The sequence below is a fragment of the Chiloscyllium punctatum genome, chromosome 3, assembly GCF_047496795.1.
Source record: "Chiloscyllium punctatum isolate Juve2018m chromosome 3, sChiPun1.3, whole genome shotgun sequence".
NCBI lineage: Eukaryota > Metazoa > Chordata > Chondrichthyes > Orectolobiformes > Hemiscylliidae > Chiloscyllium > Chiloscyllium punctatum.
In genome coordinates this window covers 92,183,201-92,205,081 of record NC_092741.1, presented here as the reverse complement: position 1 = coordinate 92,205,081, position 21,881 = coordinate 92,183,201, and the positions used below count along the sequence as shown (strand labels likewise).

Genomic DNA, 21,881 nt, shown 5'->3' with positions numbered 1-21,881 from the left:
CCCTCTCAGTCTTCTAAACTCAAGGGTATACAAGCCCAGTCGCTTCAGTCTTTCCGTGTAAGGCAATCCTGCCATTCCAGGAATTGACCTCGTGAACCTACGCTGCACTCCCTCAATAGCCAGAATGTCTTTCCTCAAATTTGGAGACCAGAACTGTACACAGTACTCCAGGTGTGGTCTCACCAGGGCCCTGTACAGCTGCAGAAGCACCTCTTTGCTTCTATACTCAATCCCTCTTGTTATGAAGGCCAGCATGCTATTAGCCTTCTTCACGACCTGCTGTACCTGCATGCTTGCCTTCATTGACTGGTGGACAAGAACACCCAGATCTCTCTGAACAGCCCCTTTACCTAATTTGATACCATTGAGGTAGTAATCTGCCTTCCTGTTCTTGCCACCAAAGTGGATAACCAGACATTTATCCACATTAAACTGCATCTGCCATGCATCTGCCCACTCACCTAACTTGTCCAGGTCACCCTGTAATCCCCTAACATCCTCATCACATTTCACCCTACCACCTAGCTTTGTGTCATCAGCAAATTTGCTAATGTTATTGCTGATACCATCTTCTATATCATTTACATATATTGTAAAAAGCTGCGGTCCCAGCACGGATCCCTGCGGTACCCCACTGGTCACTGCCTGCCATTTCGAAATGGAGCCGTTAATCACTACCCTTTGTTTCCTATTAGCCAACCAATTCTCTATCCAATCTAGTACTTTGCCCCCAATCCCGTGCGCCCTAATTTTACTCACTAACCTCTTGTGTGGGACTTTATCAAAAGCTTTCTGAAAGTCCAGGTACACTACATCCACTGGATCTCCCTCGTCCATCTTCCGAGTTACATCCTCAAAAAATTCAAGAAGATTAGTCAAGCATGATTTCCCCTTCATAAATCCATGCTGACTCTGTCCTATCCTGTTACTATTATCCAGATGTGCCGTAATTTCATCCTTTATAATAGACTCCAGCATCTTTCCCACCACTGAGGTCAGACTAACTGGTCTATAATTTCCTGCTTTCTCCCGCCCACCCTTCTTAAAAAGTGGCACAACATTAGCCGCCCTCCAATCCTCAGGAACCAACCCCGATTCTATTGAACTCTGGAAAATAATCACCAGCGCATCCACGATTTCCCGAGCCACCTCCTTCAGTACCCTGGGATGCAGGCCATCAGGTCCCGGAGACTTATCAACCTTCAGACCTAACAGTCTCTCCAACACCAAATCCTGGCAAATAGAAATTCCCTTAAGTTCAGGTCCTTCAGCCACTGTTACCTCAGGGAGATTGCTTGTGTCTTCCCCAGTGAACACAGATCTGAAGTACCCATTTAATTCCTCTGCCATTTCTTCGTTCCCAGTAATATATTCCCCTGCTTCTGTCTTCAAGGGCCCAATTTTTGTCCTAACCATTTTTTTGCCTTGGACATACCTAAAAAAGCTTTTACTATCCTCCTTTATATTCTTGGCCAGTTTACCTTCGTACCTCATTTTTTCTCTGCGTATTTCCTTCTTACTAATCCTCTGTTGTTCTTTAAAAGCTTCCCAGTCCTCCGTTTTCCCGCTTATCTTCGCTAAGTTATACTTTTTCTCTTTTAACCTTATATGTTTCTTTACTTCCCTTGTCAGCCACGGCCGCCCATGTCTCCTCCTGGGATCTTTCTTCCTTTTAGGAATGAACTGATCCTGCATCTTCTGCATTATACACAGAAATATCTGCCATTGTTCCTCCACGGTCTTCCCTGTTAAGGTATTAAACCATTGAACTTTGGCCAGTTGCTCCCTCATAGCTCCATATTTCCCTTTATTCAACTGAAATATTGTCACTTCAGATTGTACCCACTCCCTCTCAAATTGCAGATTGAAGCTTATTGTATTATGGTCACTACTTCCCAATGGCTCCTTCACTTCGAGGTCACTGACCAATTCTGGTTCGTTACACAATACCAGATCCAGAATCGCCTTATCCCTGGTCGGCTCCAGCACCAGCTGCACTAAAAATCCATCTCTGAGGCACTCCACAAAGTCTCTTTCTTGAGGCCCGATACCATCCTGATTCTCCCAGTCTACCTGCATGTTAAAATCCCCCATAACAACTGTAGTAACATCTTTGCGACAAGCCAATTTCAGCTCCTGATTCAACTTACCTCCAACATCCAGACTACTGTTTGGGGGCCTGTAGATGACTCCCATGAGGCCCTAACATGGGTACGCGCCCGTGACAATCACTGGTATCAATGGGCCAACTATACGGCTGTAATGATGGCTAGACAGGACTGTTTTTTGTGTACGAAGGCAACCCCCTCATACTATGTTGTCCATATGCCTTATAACTCAACCACCTGTAATCAACGGCGTTTGTGACTCTCTAGCTGACCTCTTAACCCAGATGATCCATCAACTTGCCCGTTTTGGTGCCTCCTACTTCAGGTCTCTATGTTCTACGCTGGCAGCAACTCCAGCGATGGTGTGGCTTCCAGTAAGACTAATTACACGTTCCTGTGGCTGCTTTCAGGATACGGGAAGGGTTGCATTTTGAATATTTTAAACAAAATGGCTCCACACCAGTAGGCTATTTTAAGTTTCTTTGTGGGAATATGATTGAACTCGAAGTGGACACCAAATCTGGGGCTGTTTTAAATTCTCAATACATCCCACTGGCAGATACTTGGTGGCTGTGTGGTAAGAAAGGAGGTTTGCGCTCGATGTTGCCTGCCGACTGGAGTGGCAGCTGTGCCCGTGTAATGCTCCTAAACGAGGTAGTAATACCGACACACATGCAGCTTGATGCTACGTCACAGTCAGCTTTGCGCCGAACTAAGCAACGGTATGTCCCTGATTTGACGATTCGATTTGATCGCATAGGACAGCCAAGAGGTATTTCTGATGAGTTTAAGGCCTGCAATGAGATTGCCACGGGCTGGGAAGCTCTCATCCCAGTGATTGGGGTTATCAAGAATGCTGAATGGATGAATTACATTTATTACAACCAGCAGAGATTTATCAATTATACTGACGATGCCCTTGTAGCCTTGGGAAAATAATTGGATGTTACTACTAAAATGACATGGCAAAACAGATAGGCCTTAGATTGGATACTGGCAGAAAAAGGCAGGGTTTGTGTGATGTTTGGGGAGCATTGCTGTACCTTTATACCTAACAACACTAGCTCTGGGGGATGTTTTACTAAAGCAATGGAAAAACTAAATAATCTAAGACAGGAGCTAAAAGACAATGTGGGGTTTGGTCATCGGGCTTTTGATTGGTTGAATAATATATTAGGGTCTTGGGGAACATGGTTTGTCAAGATTAGTCTTATTGTAGGTGCGGTTTTGCCCGTAGTTGCCTTCGTCTTTTGTTGTGCCTTACCTTTTATTAAGTCCTTTTTAGTTCACGTCACGAAACAGCAACTTGTGGTCATTTCAGCTACCCCAGGAAGTGCTTACTCCTCGGCTGGAATCCCACCACTCTACTATCATGACCTAACAACCGCCACGGCGCAAGGAATATGTCCCCGCAGGGACGTCGATGATACTTCTGAAGAATGCGTGGGTCCAAGATTGTGAGGGATCTTGAGTCTTTTTTCCTGTTCTGGTTATTGGAGGGCAGGCTTTTGGCCCAAGGGACCCCAGGAATGGAGGAAGAACCCTTTAAGTCTCAGACTCCGCAAATTATTTAGTCCATGTTGGGACCTATATTGTTTGTATTGGGCACAAGAGAGGTTGAGCTTATTGTCTTCTTTCTCTGGGTGAGACCAGTAGGTCTCAAAGGGGGGGAATATGGAAAATAAAGAACATGAAAGCATGAGAAGGGTTAAAGCATGAAGACCACTGGGAATATGTATTCTGTGGAATGAAGGCAGGATGGGATAACCAAAGCAGAACATTCTTACACCAATTAGCTGAGTAAGGTTAAGGCTGAAAGGTCACTATGATGAGATGAGATAACACAAGTAATAAAGCAAGTTTCCCTGTTAAGTGTTATTATGACAGGATTGGGACAATAAATATTTGGGACTTTCAAGAAGCTATGAACCTGCACTCCAAGGTCTCTTTGTTCAGCAACACTCCCTAGGACTTTACCATTAAATGTATAAGTCCTGCTAAGATTTGCTTTCCCAAAATGCAGCACCTCGCTTCTAGCTGAATTAAACTCCAACCGTCACTTCTCAGCCCATTAGCCCATCTGGTCCAGATCCTGTTGTAATCTGAGGTAACCCTCTTCGCTGTCCACTAAACCTCCAATTTTGGTGTCATCTGCAAACTTACTAACTGTACCTCTTATGCTCGCATCCAAATCATTTATGTAAATGACAAAACGTAGAGGGCCCAGCATCGATCCTTGTGGCACTCCACTGGTCACAGGCCTCCAGTCTGAAAAACAACCCTCCACCACCACCCTCTGTCTTCTACCTTTTGAGCCAGTTCTGTATCCAAATGGCTGGATCTCCCTGTATTCCGTGAGATCTAACCTTGCTAATCAGTCTCCCATGGGGAACCTTGTTGAAATGTGGGAACTCACTGGAAAATTATTTAATGGGCTATTTGCCCCATTTCTTCTGGGCTCCCACTGATGTTCCACTGAAGTTGCAGCAAGAGATTGTGAGAAGCCCCGGCAATTGTTCTAGCTGGAATATTAATTCATAAAAACCATCCAAATCCTCCCAATATCCTTATTTCAGTTCTGTTTTTATGAATTGTAGCTCCAGCAGACATAGCGGGTTTGTGATGTCCTATTCTATATTGGGATAGGATTAAAGAAATTGAATATTATGATCATAAATATTAGATGTAAACCTTGATAGAGTGGTAATATCATATCTCTAAGACGGAAGGTCATGGGTTTAAGCAGCCTCTAAAATGATGGCACGGTGGCTCAGTAATTAGCACTGCTGCCTCACAGCACCAGGGACCTTGCTTTGATTCCATCCTTGGGCGACTGTGTGGATTTTGTACATTTTCCCCATGTCTGCATGGATTTCCTCCATTTGCTTTGGTTTCAATCCAAAGTTTAGATGAATTGGCCATGCTAAATTGCCCATAGTGTTCAGAGACGTGTAGGTTAGGTGCATTAGTCGGGTAAATGTAGGGTAGGGGAATGGGTCCGAGTGGATTACTCTTAAGAGGGTCAGTGTGGACGTGTTGGGCTGAAGGGCCTGTTTCCACACTGGAGGGATTCTAATTCTAAAAAAAATGCAGTATTATACTGTCAGAGCTTTGAAATGACATGTGATGTCTATCAAATCAAATGTCGAATTTTGGTTCCAGTTTCTTTGATTGTAACTGAAAGGGCAGCAGGAACACTAATACTGGCTACATACTTACTCTAAGCAAGAGAAACAGTTTACTTTAGGACTGCCTCACCTCCCGAACTTTGTATCTCACAGGACCTGACCGCGTTGACCTTGCCTCGTATCCATACCAGGCTATTTCTGTGATTCCGGCACCAAACTTCGTCCCTTGGAATGATCTGCCGGCATTGGCATTCTTGCTGCCATTTCAGGCCCACCCCATGTTCCGGGAAGGTCAGGTTCAACCTGATGCCGAGCCTTCTTCTCATCAGCTGCTCTGCTATAGCTGTCCCTGTGGGTGCGTGAGGGATGGTCCTAAAATCAAATGGCACTTGGCATGTTCAGACAGCTTCACACCATCCATCGTCCAACAGTCTGGCAGAAAGAGCAGTCCAAACGTTGAAGGCAGCTTTAAGGAAGAGCCAACAGCTTCACTCGATGCCAAACTCTCTCGGATCCTGTTCAAATACAGGAACACCCCTCATGCAACGACAGGAATAGCTCCAGTAGAATTGCTGATGGGGAGAAGACTCTACACCAAGTTAAATCTGATCTTCCCGGATCTGTTGGGGGGGGGGGGGTGAGGATGAAACGGCAGCAGGAACGCCAATACCAAACACATGCTTCCTCTAAGTGAGAGAGAAAGTTTACTATAGGGGACCAAGTTTGGTGCCAGAAACATGGGGAAGGGTGAAATAGCAGCAGGAATGTCAATGCTGGACACTTGCTGCCTCTAAGTAGTTTACTTAAGGGGACAAAGTTCGGTGCCAGAATCATGGAAATGGCCTTGTATGGCTACAAGACGAGGTTAGGTCTTGTGACATACAAAGTTATAGTCAGTGAGGCAGTCCTGAACAAACATGTGGATCACCTGAAAACTGCTACCTTGTAAATGGGCGGGTGCAAAAGATACCAGGCCCCTCAGAACAGCCAGAACGCCTATCGGAAACTATAGGTTCTTCCCCCTCTGCCCATCATCGAGGATCATCGAGGACACCTCATACCGTGAGATGAATGCAGCCATGATACCATTGCTGCCGGATGAAGAGGAAGAAACTCTACTGAGATGCTCCAGAGGCAATAAATGGGCCATGGTGCAGTACACCCCACCTGTGTCCAAGTCTGAGTCAGGGAAACCGCAGCTTGGGTGAAGCTTCTCCTGGGACGTTTATCAGAGAAAGATCAGGCCTACATCTCTAGACTTTGTAGAGGGTAGGGACATAGTGATTGGAACCAGGCCAATTTTAACTATGCAATCCTTGATTGGGGTTGTTGTCTGGTTCTTCTTTAAACAAGTTACAGACAACTCCAAGTAGAACGTTATGAATGAATTTACCAGATGACCCAGAATACTAAAGCAGTCAAATCAATACGAACACAAAGCAAAACCTTCCCACTTTATTAGGATCAAAATTACAATAACCGTTAATACTAAATAGACTATCCCTAATCCTATTTCACCCCTTAAGATTACAATACTTCCTTGTAAATTTACACAGTTGCTGTCTCTGTGGCTCTGCAATGCTGCTTTCTTCCTCTCTCTCTCTCTCTCTCTCTCGAGGTGGTCAGCTGGTCTCTACCTCTTCCCGTGCTGGCCTCCTCAGAAGGCATCAGATGGATCCAACAGAGCAGACTGCAGGTGAACTCTGTTTTTATACCTGTCAGATGGTTTTCTGGAACTTTCTATGAGTCTGGCCAATCACAAGTAGTCTGGACAAAGTGGAAAGGAGAAACTGTTCCCACTTGTAAATGGATTGAGGCCCAAAGAACACAGTTTTAATGCATTTTGGAAAAACAAACACAAAAGAGAGTTGGGAAAAGATTTTTCACATAGGGAGTGGCTAAGATCTGAAAAGTGCCTGGAAGTGTGGTGAAGGCAAGTTCAGTTGACACATTCAAGACCGCATTGGATGATTGATTGGGATTGTATTATAGATCCCATAATAGTCAGAGGGAAATTGAGAAACAAACCTGTAAGGAGAGCTCAGTTATCTGTAAGAATAATAGGGTGAATATGATCGGGGATTTTAACTTTCCAAACATAGACTGAGATTGCCATAATGTTAAGGGTTTAGATGGAGAGGAATTTGTTAAGTGTGTACAAGACAATTTTCTGATTCAGTATGTGGATGTACCTACTAGAGAAGGTGCAAAACTTGACCTCCTTTTGGGAAATAAGGCAGGGCAGGTGACTGAGGTGTCAGTGGGGGAGCACTTTGGGGCCAGCGACCATAATTCTATTAGTTTTAATATAGTGATGGAAAAGGATAGACCGGATCTAAAAGTTGAAGTTCTAAATTTGAGAAAGGCCAATTTTGACGGTATTAGGAAAGAACTTTTGAAAGCTGATTGGGGGCAGATGTTCACAGGTGAAGGGACAGCTGGAAAATGGGAAGCCTTCAGAAATGAGATAATGAATGTCCAGAGAAAGTATATTCCTGTCAGAGTTAAAGGGAAGGCTGGTAGATATAGGGAATGCTGGATGACTAAAGAAATGAGAGTTTGGTTAAGAAAAAGAAGGAAGCATATGTAAGGTATAGACAGGATAGATCGAGTGAATCCTTACAAGAGTATAAAGGCAGTAGAAGTATACTTAAGACGGAAATCAGGAGGGCACAATGGGGACATGAGATAGCTTTTGCAATTGGAATTAAGGAGAATCCAAATGGTTTTACAAATACATAAAGGACAAAAGGGTAACTAGGGAGAAAATAGGGCCCCTAAAAGATCAGCAAGGTGGCCTTTGTATGGAGCCGCAGAAAATGGGGGAGATACTAAATGAATATTTTGCATCTGTATTTACTGTGGAAAAGGATATGGAAGATATAGACTGTAGGGAAATAGATGGTGACATCTTGCAAAGTATCCATATTTCAGAGGAGGAAGGGCTAGATGTCTTGAAATGGGTAGAAGTGGATATATCCCCAGGACCTGATCAGGTGTACCCTAGAACTCTGGGGGAAGCTGGGGAAGTGGTTGCTGGGCCTCTTGCTGAGATATTTGTATCATCAGTAGTCACAGGTGAGGCGCCGGAAGATTGGAGTTTGGCAAACGTGGTGGCACTGTTTAAGTAAAGTGGTAAGGACAAGCCAGGGAATTTTAGACCAGTGAGCCTGACGTCGGTGGTGGGCAAGTTGTTGGAGGGAATCCTGAGGGACAGGATATACATGTATTTGGAAAGGCAAGGACTGATTAGGGATAGTCAACATGGCTTTGTGGATCGGAAATCATGTCTCACAAACTTGATTGAGTTTTTTGAAGAAGTAACAAAGAGAATTGATGAGGGCAGAGCAATAGATGTGATCTATATGGACTTAAGTAAGGCGCTCGACAAAGTTCCCCATGGGACACTGATTAGCAAGGTTAAATCTCATGGAATATAGGAAGAACTAGCCATTTGAATGCAGAACTAGCTCAAAGGTAGAAGACAGAGGGTGGTGGTGGAGGATTGTTTTTCAGACTGGAGGCCTGTGACCAGTGGAGTAGCACAAGGATCAGTGCTGGGCCCTCTACTTTTTGTCATTTACATAAATGATTTGGACGTGAGCATAAGAGGTACAGTTAGTAAGTTTGCAGATGACACCAAAATTGGAGGTGTAGTGGACAACCAAGAGGGTTAAAACAATGACTGCAGATGCTGGAAACCAGATTCTGGATTAGTGGTGCTGGAAAAGCACAGCAGTTCAGGCAGCATCCAAGTAGCTTCGAAATCGACGTTTTGGGCAAAAGCCCTTCATCAGGAATAAAGGCAGTGGGCCTGAAGCGTGGAGAGATAAGCTAGAGGAGGGTGGGGGTGGGGAGAGAGTAGCATAGAGTACAATGGGTGAGTGGGGGAGGGGATGAAGGTGATAGGTCAAGGAGGAGAGGGTGGAGTGGATAGGTGGAAAAGAAGATAGGCAGGTAGGACAAGTCCGGACAAGTTATGGGGACAGTTATTGAGCTGGAAGTTTAGAACTAGGGTGAGGTGGGGGAAGGGGAAATGAGGAAACTGTTGAAGTCCACATTGATGCCCTGGGGTTGAAGTGTTCCGAGGCGGAAGATGAGGCGTTCTTCCTCCAGGCGTCTGGTGGTGAGGGAGCGGCGGTGAAGGAGGCCCAGGATCTCCATGTCCTCGGCAGAGTGGGAGGGGGAGTTGAAATGTTGGGCCACGGGGTGTTGTGGTTGATTGGTGCGGGTGTCCCGGAGATGTTCCCTAAAGCGCTCTGCTAGGAGGCGCCCAGTCTCCCCAATGTAGAGGAGACCGCATCGGGAGCAACGGATACAATAAATGATATTAGTGGATGTGCAAGTAAAATTTTGATGGATGTGGAAGGCTCCTTTAGGGCCTTGGATAGAGGTGAGGGAGGAGGTGTGGGCACAGGTTTTACAGGTGGCAGGGGAAAGTGCCAGGATTGGAGGGTGGGTTGTTTGGGGGTGTGGACCTGACCAGGTAGTCGCGGAGGGAACGGTCTTTGCGGAAGGCGGAAAGGGGTGGGGAGGGAAATATATCCCTGGTAGTGGGGTCTGTTTGGAGGTGGTTTCACGACATGGTTGAAGAGCTTCAGGGCAGAAGGTTACCTCAGGTTACAACAGGATCTTGACCAGATGGGCCAATGGGCTGAGAAGTGGCAGATGGAGTTTAATTCAGATAAATGTGAGATACAGCATTTTGGGAAAGCAAATCTTAGCAGGACTTATACACTTAACGGTAAGGTCCTCGGGAGTGTTGCTGAACAAAGAGACCTTGGAGCGCAGGTTCATAGCTCCTTGAAAGTGGAGTCACAGGTAGATAGGATAGTGAAGAAGGCGTTCGGTATGCTTTCCTTCATTGGTCAGAGTATTGAGTACAGGAGTTGGGAGGTCATGTTTTGGCTGTACAAGACATTGGTTAGACCACTTTTGGAATATTGCGTGCAATTCTGGCCTCCTTCCTATCAGAAAGATATTGTGAAACTTGAAAGGATTCAGAAAAGATTGACAAGAATGTTGCCAGGGTCGGAGGATCTGAGCTACAGGGAGAGGCTGAACAGGCTGGGGCTGTTTTCCCTGGAGTGTCGGAGGCTGAAGGGTGACCTTATATAGGTTTACAAAATTATGAGGGGCATGGATAGGATAAATAGGCAAAGTCTTTTCCTTGGGGTCTGGGAGTCCAGAACTATAGGGCATAGGTTTAGGGTGAGAGGGGAAAGATATAAAAGAGACCTAATGGGCAACTTTTTCACACAGAGGGTGGTACATGTATGGAATGAGCTGCCAGAGGATGTGGTGGAGGCTGGTACAACTGCAACATTTAAGAGGCATTTGGATGGGTATATGAGTAGGAAGGGTTTGGAGGGATATGGGCCGGGTGCTGGCAGGTGGGACTAGATTGGGTTGGGATATCTGGTCGGCATGGACGGGTTGGACCGAAGGGCCTATTTCCATGCTGTACATCTTTATGACTCTAAGTCATCATAGGTCTAAAGAATCCCTGTAGTGCTTCAACCCCCACCGTTTATGTTAACAATTGAGGGTGTCTTTGAAACCATGGAATTTAATAGAAAAGTGTGGAGTTCATGTGGAGTTTGTTAACTTGTAAACAAATAAATGTAATTGCTGCCAACCAACAAACATGAAACTCAAATATGACTGTATAGTTTCAATTTGAGTCAATGGTCTTTGTTTTTTGTCAATAAACAACATGCAAACAACTGAATTTTTTTCAAAAGACAATTCTGTAATTATGATATTTATCCAAAGGGAAATTTTCAAACAATATCACATAAAAGCAATGTGGATAACAAAACAGTGATACTAATTGGAAACTTACTGTATTGTTGACTGTATATGCACTCCACAATGGCATTAGAATGTCATGGCTGTATCCACTTACATAGAAATGTTGATGCAGGAGACACCACTTACTATTGTTCTGCAAAACTCTTGGTCGTCCATATGGCAAGTGATGCTCATTAGCCCCTTTAACTATGAAATATAATATACAAAGTCAGCAACGTTTGTTTAATAGAAGTAACCTCTACTAGTTGCAATGCAGTCACTAGACCATTTGTTTTTTTTAACTGTAGTCTAGCAAGAAATGTCATGCAGTTTAAATAAATTTAATCACATTGATTAGAATATAAAATGTTGGCATATGGGCCATAAACACTAGCTTATAATTTGTTACTCGAACTGCATAAAATATTCAACAATTAAGTTCTTGATGAATATCTTTATGGGTATTTAAAGAACTTTAGAGAAAAAAAGAACATGCTGCACTGTAACAGCTAGCATTTATATTCATACTTAAAGTTTCAACTTGCAGAAGTGACTCTTTGATGTTTTAAATCAACCATTCATCATCAGGTGAGACAAATTGCCTTCAAGGTATAGTCACTTTAATTTCTTTTAAATCATAGAATCTCTACAGTGTGGAAACAGACCCTTTGGCCCAACGAGTCCAAACCGACCCTCCGAAGAGTAACCCACCCAGACCCATTCCTCTACCCTATATTTACCCCCGACTAATACACCTAACCTATGCATTCCTGAACACTACGGACAATTTAGCATGGCCAATTCACCTAACCTGCACATCTTTGGATTGTGTGAGGAAACCAGAGCACCCAGAGGAAACCCACGCAGACACAGGGAGAATGTGCAAACTCCACACAGGCAGTTGCCCAAGGCTGGAATCGAACTCAGGTCCCTGGTGCTGTGAGGCAGCAGTGCCAACCACTGAGCCATCGTGCTACCCCGGCAGGGATTACGTGGATTTTTTTTTCTCACTGGTGCTTGAGAATAAGTAATTGACTAGAAGGAAGATATGATGCAGAAGATCAATATCTATCATAGTGCTCACCCAACTTTTCTCTACCTACTGCATACAGATAATTATGTCCAAATCAAACCATATAAAAAGACAGTATTAGTAAGGAAACAAATCTGACAAAAATAGTCAAAATTACACACTTTGAGACCATCTCATTTAATTAGGAAATTAAACACGAGTAAAGAATCCATTCTGATCTTATTTGCTTTTTAACCAAAGAGTCAAGAACAAATTACTTACCCAAGAAACTATTCAGAAAAACAACGAAAGGCCAGAAATAGTGCATTCTTACATTAATACTTATGGCTTGTACGCACTCCCACAGTGGGACCAGGAACAGTTTGCTAACTGCAAGTCATTGTATTCACTCAAATTGATTACATAAGCTGGTAACATACTGGCATAGGGCCCTGTTAGTGTAACAGATTTGATTTGGTGCTGCATTTATGAAACTCTTCTCATGAAGCTACAAATGAGAATTGATGAAATCATTTCTAATGATTTCAACATACATCAATTGGTATGAAGTATGTGACATTTCTGTAGGTTTATGATCCAAATTAATGGAGAAGTCAAATCACAGAGTGAAACCTGACTTAGTCTTCATTGTTAGTCAGTCACTGGAAATACTCATGAGGCTGCCAACATACTTATAAATAAAATAACAAGCATATAACATGAAATAAAAGAAACAAATGTGATAAAAGACAATTTGCAAATAACTTATAAACAATGAAAACAAAATCTCAACCCTTTTTCCCAGCAATATACTTTATAGGTTGTCAACCTCAGTGAAGTACCACTCCCATCTTTACTCAATAATGTTTTGCTGAACTGATGAGCTAGGGTTTGTTTTTGTGACTTCCTGCACATTCACCAAATGCTATTCTCTGTGCCTCTCCTGAAGACGCACAGATAAACACTAACTTAGTGTGGGATGTCTTACTGCAATTGTACAGGGCCTTGGTGAAGCCACAGCTGGAATACTGTGTGCAGTTTTGGTCTTCTTATCTGAGGACGGATGTTCTGCCAATGGAGGGATAGCAAGGGTTTACCAGACTGATTCCTGGGTTGGCAGGAATGATTTATGAAGAGAAACTGGATCGGTTAGGACTATATTCACAGACGTTTAGAAGAAGGAACAGATCTTGTAGAAATCTATAAAATTGGAACGTCCAAAACTAGAAGGTTATAAATTTAAGGTGAGATGGGAAAGATTGGAAAGAGACGTTTTTCATGCAGACAGTGGTGCACATATGGAATGAACTACCAGAGGAAGTGATGGAGGCTGGAACCACTATAACATTTAAAAGGCATCTGGATGAATATGCGAACAGGAAGGGTTTCGAGGGATATGGGCCAAATGCTGACAAATGGGACTAGTTTAATTTAGGATATCTGGTCGACATGGACAGGTTGGACCAAAGGGTCTGTTTCTGTGCTGTACTTCTCAATGACTCAATGACTCTATGACTAGACAGGGTACATGCGGGAATGATGTTTCAATGACTGGGGAGTCCAGAACCAGAGGGTCACAGTCTAACGATATGGGATAGGTCATTTTGGACTGAGATAAGAAGAAATGTCTTCACCTAGGGCAGCAGTGAGTATGTGGAATGCACTACTACAGAAAGACATTAAGAGCAAAACAGTAAATGTTTTCCAGAAGGAGTAGAATATGCACTTAGGGCTAAAGGGATCAAAGGATATCAGGGAAAAGCAGGAATAGGGTATTGAGTTGGACAATCAGCCAGAGTCATATGAATATCAGACCAGCTCAAAGGGCCGAATGGCCTACTCCTGCTTCTATTTTCTCAGAGAGTTGGAAGGATTTTTCCAGTTACGTTTGACCACTGTCAGGCTGTGAAACAGCACCATCTGCTGGTATAAATCTTTTCTCCTAAACTGAAGAAGTTTCTGGCCTCTGACGTTTCCATCCATCTTTCTTTCTGGGTTATACCATCTCAACTTAGCGAACATTAACAATTATCTCACCAGTTAGCTTGTCAAGGAAACAAGGGGGAGAATGCAAGAATATTCTGGGGACGGGGGGCACAAGGAAGAGGAAATCTATCCCCGGCACACAGTCACAATCTCACGAGGTTTCACCAGGCCCTGGGTAAAATCCCCAAAGAGGAAGGGAAGGTGACATAAGCAACCAATAATTGGTCTCAGAGGAACCTTAATTTATCCATGGGTGAGCAGGTTGCCAATACCTTCTCCATTCTAGTAAAATACTCAACCAATGGGCAGGGGCAAGCAGATGGTAAATATGGTTTCATTGGTATGGCATACTGTTTTACACTGCCCGAATCACACTAGGAGGAAAATTAAAAATCAGCCCAGTGGCCTTGTAGTAGCAATTTTTGTTAACATCAGAGAACAGAGCTTGCAATAAATGGTGTATTACAATATTAGTTTCATTCTTTCTAATTATGGTCTGAGTTCAAAACCAGATTAAAACAAAATTTGGTTGAAAAGAAATTATTGATCAATTCAGGAAAGGGACATTGCAACTTATTGGGGACAATATTTCATCCGCACTAACACTCAACACTGGCACCCTCCAGGGGTGCATACTCAGCCCCCTACTGTACTCACTGTATACCTATGACTGCGTCGCCAAATACCAGACTAATGCCATTTACAAGTTCGCTGATGACACCACCATAGTCGGTAAAACCTCAGCTGGTGACGAAACAGACCATAGACGGGAGGTGGAAGACCTGGAAAAATGGTGCACTGAGAACAACCTGCTCTCAATGCCAGCAAAACCAAGGATCTCATTATTGACTTTTGGTGGGATGTTACTCATACCCCCCTACACATTAACAGCACAGAGGTGGAACGAATGGAGAGCGTCAAGTTCCTGGGAGTGGTCATCCACAATAAGCTTTCTTGGGATCTTCATGTGGAAGCACTGGTTACAAATGCCCAACATCTCTTTTTCCTCAGGCAGCTGAGGAAAGTTGGCATCACGGCAAATACCCTTGCCAATCTTTTTAGGTGTGCTATCGAGAGAATTCTTTCTGGATGTATCACTACCTGGTAGGGCAACTGTACCATTCAAGATTGGAGACGGTTACAGAGTGTGGTGAACCCGGTCTGAACAATCACAAAGGCCAATTTCCCATCTACAGAATCCATCTACCAGGCCCACAAAGAAAGACCGCCAGCATTCTCAAAGATCCATCCCACCTTGGCAATGTTTTTCTACAATCTCTACCACTGGGGAGAAGGTACAGAAGCCTGAACACACACACCAGCTGGTTTCATAACAGTTTCTACCCTACTGTTGTTAGAATACTGAATGGACTCACAAACTCTTAGCATTCACCTGTACCTGTGTTTTTGTTGCTGTTTACCTATTATTTACTTATTTATGCTATTTAACTACGTGATCTGCCTGAATTGCTCACAAGACAAAGTTTTTCATTGTGCCTTGGTACACGTGACAATAAATTCAATTCAATTCAACTTTAAGTTGTACCAATACAATATGCTTCCACATGTGTAATGACAACACCCAGCTATACCTCACTGCAGCCTCTTTGCTGTCTTTTCAAACTACTTTTCAGGTCACTTGGTCTGACGTCCAGTTCTGAATGTGCAGAAATTTCCTCTGACTAAATATTGTAAAGTCTGAAGGCATTATCTCCAATTCCCACCACAAACACCACTTCCTCTCTCTATAAACTGTCTACTACTGAAACAGATGTTTCATAATCTTGTTGTTATGTCTGACCCTTAGATGAATTTCTGACCATCATCTGCATCAAGGTGCTAACTTTTACCCCCATAACTTTAGACAACGATCCTTAGCTCTGCTCATCTGTTGCTTTGTTACCTGCAGATCTGAATATTGCAATGTTCTCTTTGCTGGCCTCAAACTCAAGATCATCCAATTATCAATGGCTGTATCCTTTATAATTCTTGTGAAATGCCTTGGCATATCTTACTGCATTAAAAGCACCACATAGTCAGGAATTGATGTCGCTCTTTTATGCAAAATCACAAAGTGTTGTTTGTCCATTATTCTCAATATTTGCAGAAGTATGTCCTGCATCATAAATAACGAGTGGGAGGTTGGGGCGATTACTATAATTAATTATAATTGAATTATTACAGGAGTTATTGGATAGACAGTAACCCAGCTGGATTTTTGAATAAGTGAATGTGCAATTGAAACTGCAAAACCAATTTGAACATGGAAGCATATGTTTACCTTCACTGTGGGGCAACACTTCTTCAGGAAGAATGTTGAACCCGACTGATTTTATTCTGCTGAAACCAACAGAATAATAGCAACCTGGCTTTTGCAAAGGACGAATAACCCGATCTGCTGGATACCACCCAGGCAATAAAGATGAAAATCCCAGTTTATAAGCCAGAATAGGCAACATTTGGTAACAATTATACAGTTACATTTTGTGTGGTAGTTTCCTACCTTCAGTTGAGGAGAGTTTTAATTCCTTGCATGCATCTGCAGGTAATGATTCCTAAAAAGTGGAAATATTTGTGTAAGACACCAATGTAACAGGTTCTGAAAGCAGTTAGTCAATCGTAAGATAACAATTGAGATTAAATATCATTATAATTACCACAGAACTGCATAAGCATTTTGTTTGTGGAATTACAGTTGATATAAAGTCTGTCGAAGAGCAAGATGTTGCTGAGGATTTTTCCTTGGAATGGGTAGGGTTGTAGACAGGTTTCTTTAAAAGGTGATTTAGACTTCCATGAGTCCCATTGTTGGGTGCAGGAATGATCTGCAACAAATCTAATGTAAGGGATAATTAAAACCTATACAAAAAACATACTGCTGGGTCTTTCATTGAAATATTAATCTGATTCTGTACTTCAACATGTGCTGATATTATAACATAGCAGTTTTCTTGCCCTCACCATCTGTAATTTTCTTCACTTAAGTTATGTGGTAAAAGACACATATGACTTATAATCATATATCGATGCAGACAATCATGAAATTAGACATGATATCAGCGTTCCTTTGTGTATTACAAAGAAATTACAACAAGTAAGGATAACTCAATGGCCAGTAATGCCAAAAAAAGGACATTTAATACAGCAAAGCTCATTGATTTGGAAGGTGATAATAAAAAATAGAAACAGATAAACAAATCTTTTTGCATATCGTTAATGCAATATAACACAAAATAAAATGAGCCATGTGTAGATTTTTTGGTCAGTTAAATTCACAATGGTTACATTATTTCATTTCTTTTATTCAAAAGGATCATTAATGGCTATTGTTTTTGGCTATTGTTGGAAATACAGCAGCAAACGAAAGGCCCACTGTCATTTTGGAGCATTCTCGCTCCCGGCCTTTCTTCAGCTTAAGATGGTGATTATCAGAACTTTATCAGCCCAGTGCTGTATTCGATAAGTCCTTACGGTTGGGTAGCTTGTTTCATTACTGTAGTTTTGAATAATGCAGAAATACCACAAAAATCCTACTCATAACATTTAACTGCAGCAGCAGACTAGCCAAAACCATGGATCTAATTGCTTCTAATTATATGGTTCCCATTACGAATAGTTAGGTAATTATGGGTGGTAATGGAGATGGATATTGAACTCTGTAAAATAGTAAATAAAGCAGATGTACATACAAACCCAGAGGTATAGGTCAATCCACTCTGAATTTGATAAGTGCAAAGAAAATTACAGCATAGGAACAGGCCCTTCGGCCCTCCAGGCCTGCACCGATCCAGTTTCTCTATCTAAACCTGTCGCCTATTTTCTACAGGTCTGTATCCCTCTGCTCCCTGCCCATTCATATCTCTATCTAAATACATGAAGACATATATGACTTATAACCATATATCAATGCAGACAATCATGAAATTAGACATGAAATCAAAGTTTCTTTGTGCATTACAAAGAAATTACAACAAGGAAGGATAATTGAATGGCCAATAATGTCTAGATACATTTTAAAGGTGCCATTTTGGGCGGCACGGTGGCACAGTGGTTAGCACTGCTGCCCCACAGCGCCAGAGACCCAGGTTCAATTCCTGCCTCAGGCGACTCTCTGTGTGGAGTTTGCACATTCTCCCCGTGTCTGCATGGGTTTCCTCCAGGTGCTCCGGTTTCCACCCACATTCCAAAGATGTGCAGGTCAGGTGAATTGGCCATGCTAAATTGCCTGTACTGTTAGGTAAGGGGTAAATGTAGGGGTATGGGTGGGTTGCGCTTCGGCGGGGCAGTGTGGACTTGTTGGGCTGAAGGGCCTGTTTCCACACTGTAAGTAATCTAATCAAATTATGCCCACCTCTACCTCCTCCACTGGCAACTCTTTCCGGGCACCCACAACCCTTTGCGTAAAGGACTTTCCATGCATATCTCCCTTAAACTTTTGCCCTCTCAACTTGAACTTGTGACCCCTAGTAATTGAGACCACCCTGGGAAAAAGCTTCTTGCTATCAATCCTGCTTACACCTCTCATGATTTTGTAGACCTCAATCAGGTCCCCCCTCAACCTCCCTCTTCCTAATGAAAATAATCCTAATCTACTCAACATCTCTTCATAGCTAGCGCCCTCCATACCAGGCAATATCCTGGTGAACCCCTTCTGCACTCTCTCCAAAGCATCCACATCCTTTTGGTAATGTGACAACCAGAACTGTATGCAGTATTCCAAATGTAGTCAAACCAAAGTCTTATATACCTGTAACATGACCTGTCAACTTTGGCTTAAGGGGCTGAATTCCATGTTCTAACTCCTAGTTCTTGTGTTCTTATCCAAATCCACTTTAATTTCAATTCTTTGAACCAAAAATGAAAAAACTGTAACATAACCTGCTAACTCTTGTACACAATACCCTGTCCGATGAAGGAAAGCATGCCATATGCCTCCTTGACCACTCTATCAACCAGAGTTGCCACCTTCAGGGTACAATGGACCTGAACACTCAGATCTCCCACTGTACATCAATTTTCCCCAGGGCTGTTCCATTTACCATACAGTTCGCTCTTGAATTGGATCTTCCAAAATGCATCACCTCGCATTTGCCTGGATTGAACTTCATCTGCCATTGTTCTACCCAATTCTCCAATCTATCTATATTCTGCTGCACTCTCTGACAGTCCCCTTCACTATCTGCTACTCCACCAATCTCAGTATCATCTGCAAACATGCTAATCAGACCACCTATACCTTCCTCCAGATCATTTATGCATATGACAAACAACAGTGGTCCCAACACATATCCCTATGGAACACCACTGGTCACGGTTCTCCATTTTGAGAAACTCCCTTCCACTACTACTCAGCCTCCTGCTACCCAGCTTGTTCTCTATCCATCGAGCTAGTACACCCTGAACCCCATGTGACTTCACTTTCTCCATCAGCCTACCATGGGAAACTATATCAAATGCCTTACTGAACTCCATGTATATGACATCTCTAGCCCTTCCTTCATCAATCAACTTTGTCATTTCCTCAAAGTATTCCATTAAGTTGGTAAGACACAACCTTCCTTGCACAAGACCATGTTGCCTATGACTGATAAGCCCATTCTCTACCAAATATAAATAGATCCTATCCCTCAGTACCTTCTCCAGCAGCTTTCCTACCATTGACATCAGGCTCACTGGTCTATAATTACCTGGATTATCTATCTTAAACAAGGGGACAACATTAGCAATTCTCCAGTCCTCCACAACTCACCTGTGTTCAAGGATGCTGCAAAGATCATGGCTGATTTGACTGCAGCCTCACTTCCACTTTCCTGCCTATTACTAATATCCTATGATTCTAACGTTGGTCAAAAAATTATCTAACCCACATTAAACACATTCAATGATCCTGCTCCACCAATCTCTGAGGAAGAGAGCTCCACAGACTCAGAACCCATACAGAAAAATAAAATCACCTCATTACTGTCTTTACACTCTTTACTTGTAAACTGCAACCTCAAGTTTTAGTCTCTCCCAGAAGGCGAAACAGCCTTTCAGAATCCATGCTGTCAAGTCCCCTTCATAATTGAGTAAATATCACCATAAAAATCTCCACATTCTTACCGCACATCAGATTATAGACTTCAATGTTTAAAAAGGGTTGAACTTCAGTTTTGGTTTTAAATGCAGGCCCATGGGCTAAAAAGATGGCCTGTTAGTGAAAGAAAATGAAAATACAATTACTGTTTAAAGCAATAAACTATATTCCAAAACCTGCAACAATATTCAAACTATGTCCTTAGTATGCAAGCGTAATGCAAGATACAGGATGACTCCGATCCTAAAAATCGCACCTTACCTGCATATTCTTGAATTGATTATCAGAACCATGAAATCCCCCTGTACAATATTTCATCGGTGGTTTGCTGAAAAAAAGTATGCAAACAATTGCCAGGTTAGCTTGAATTACAAAACCATGTATGTGAAACTATTGATTTATTTTAGAGGAGGCAAAGAAGCCTAAATTTGTTCACGAAAATGAACATCGAATCCTCCAAAAGACAACACAAAGTGAAGGTGGAGCATAGTGAATTGGATGAAATGCAATGAAGTAATATACTGTGTGCATATTCATCAACGTTCCTGTGGAAAGAAAGCTACTTGGGCTCTCCTGCTTTCATAAAACTACAAGGCTCTATCTATAACAAAGGCACATTTGCGTGGTGGTAAACACTATAAAGGCTAGGTCGATGTGCACTGATGGTTAGAAGCACGAGAGGTGACCTTATTAAAACATACAGGTTTCTGAGGAAGTTTACTGGACAGAAGCTGCTTTCGCTGTTTATCCCCATCAGGAACCCTAGAATTAGGAGGCATAGTCCCAAGGTAAGTGGTTTCCCATTTAGTTTTGGAATTCTCTTCAAAAAAGAGAATTGGGTTAATGAAAACAGATTTCTGACTTGCAATCAAGTCAGATTTTAAGAGCCTTGGAGCAAAGTGGAGTTAAAATTACAGTGTTTAGTCAGGATCTCCATCATTGGAAAATTAGACTAAACAGTTCAAAATACCCATTCCTCTCCTATTTCTTTTGAACCTACAATCCTAATATGGCCAAAACCACTGCATGCCTTTGTTATGTAAGATTTCATGAGTCTGCAGTGTTAAAGAAACACATGGTTGAATACTTATTCATGACTTATGTTTGTCAATATTGAGATTAAATTCATTTCACATATTACTGCCATATTGATACAATGTTGCTAGTGAAGGTTTTTGCATATGTTCCACACTTATGGAATTTTTTTTTCACCATTTGTTTAACATCTTTTGGATAGTGTCCCTCAAAATGTATTTATATACTGATTCGAAGGCTGAACATCTGTAAGACTGGCAGAAGTAACTGCCACGTCAGTATCATGGACTACATTGTCGACAAAGTGGGATTTGAACATAGATCAAATGAGCAAACTTTCTTTTTTGACCATGCCCTCCAGGTCTCATATCCCACACTTCTTTCATTCATTTCTTGCAACTGCTTTTCTCTATCAAGCCTGCCTCATCAACATAGATGATGGCATTTTTCTGAAATTTCTCCTTCGGGAAGAACTTTACCAATGAATATCACTACTGGCTTCAATTTTCTACCATCTGCCATGATTAAACCACTACAAAACAAATGGCCAATCATTTTCACAAAATGTTTTCATTTCCCCCACCAGCCACAGTGACAGTCTTACAGGTATGTTGAATTTCTTTAGTATTTTATCTATATTTCCGATCTAGACCAGCTGATCTGTATTCAACTCTTGATGTCAGATGACAAAATGGTGGAGTTATATGATCTTGCTGCTCAAATTCCTGAAGAAGGGCTTATGC

General features: G+C 42.4%; 1 protein-coding gene across 1 annotated transcript in view; it reads right to left on the bottom strand.

Annotated features, from left to right (window-relative positions):
• The window catches only part of LOC140462927 (ectonucleotide pyrophosphatase/phosphodiesterase family member 3-like), a 146,083-nt gene that overhangs the window by 28,792 nt on the left and 95,410 nt on the right, over positions 1-21,881 (bottom strand). Inside the window, exons 14-18 of the mRNA XM_072556428.1 lie at positions 20,365-20,431; positions 20,130-20,217; positions 16,685-16,863; positions 16,531-16,582; positions 11,082-11,236 (exon numbers count right to left, since the gene is read on the bottom strand). Of these exons, the coding sequence (XP_072412529.1) occupies positions 11,082-11,236; positions 16,531-16,582; positions 16,685-16,863; positions 20,130-20,217; positions 20,365-20,431 (541 nt within the window). The remainder of the gene's footprint in view (positions 1-11,081; positions 11,237-16,530; positions 16,583-16,684; positions 16,864-20,129; positions 20,218-20,364; positions 20,432-21,881) is intronic.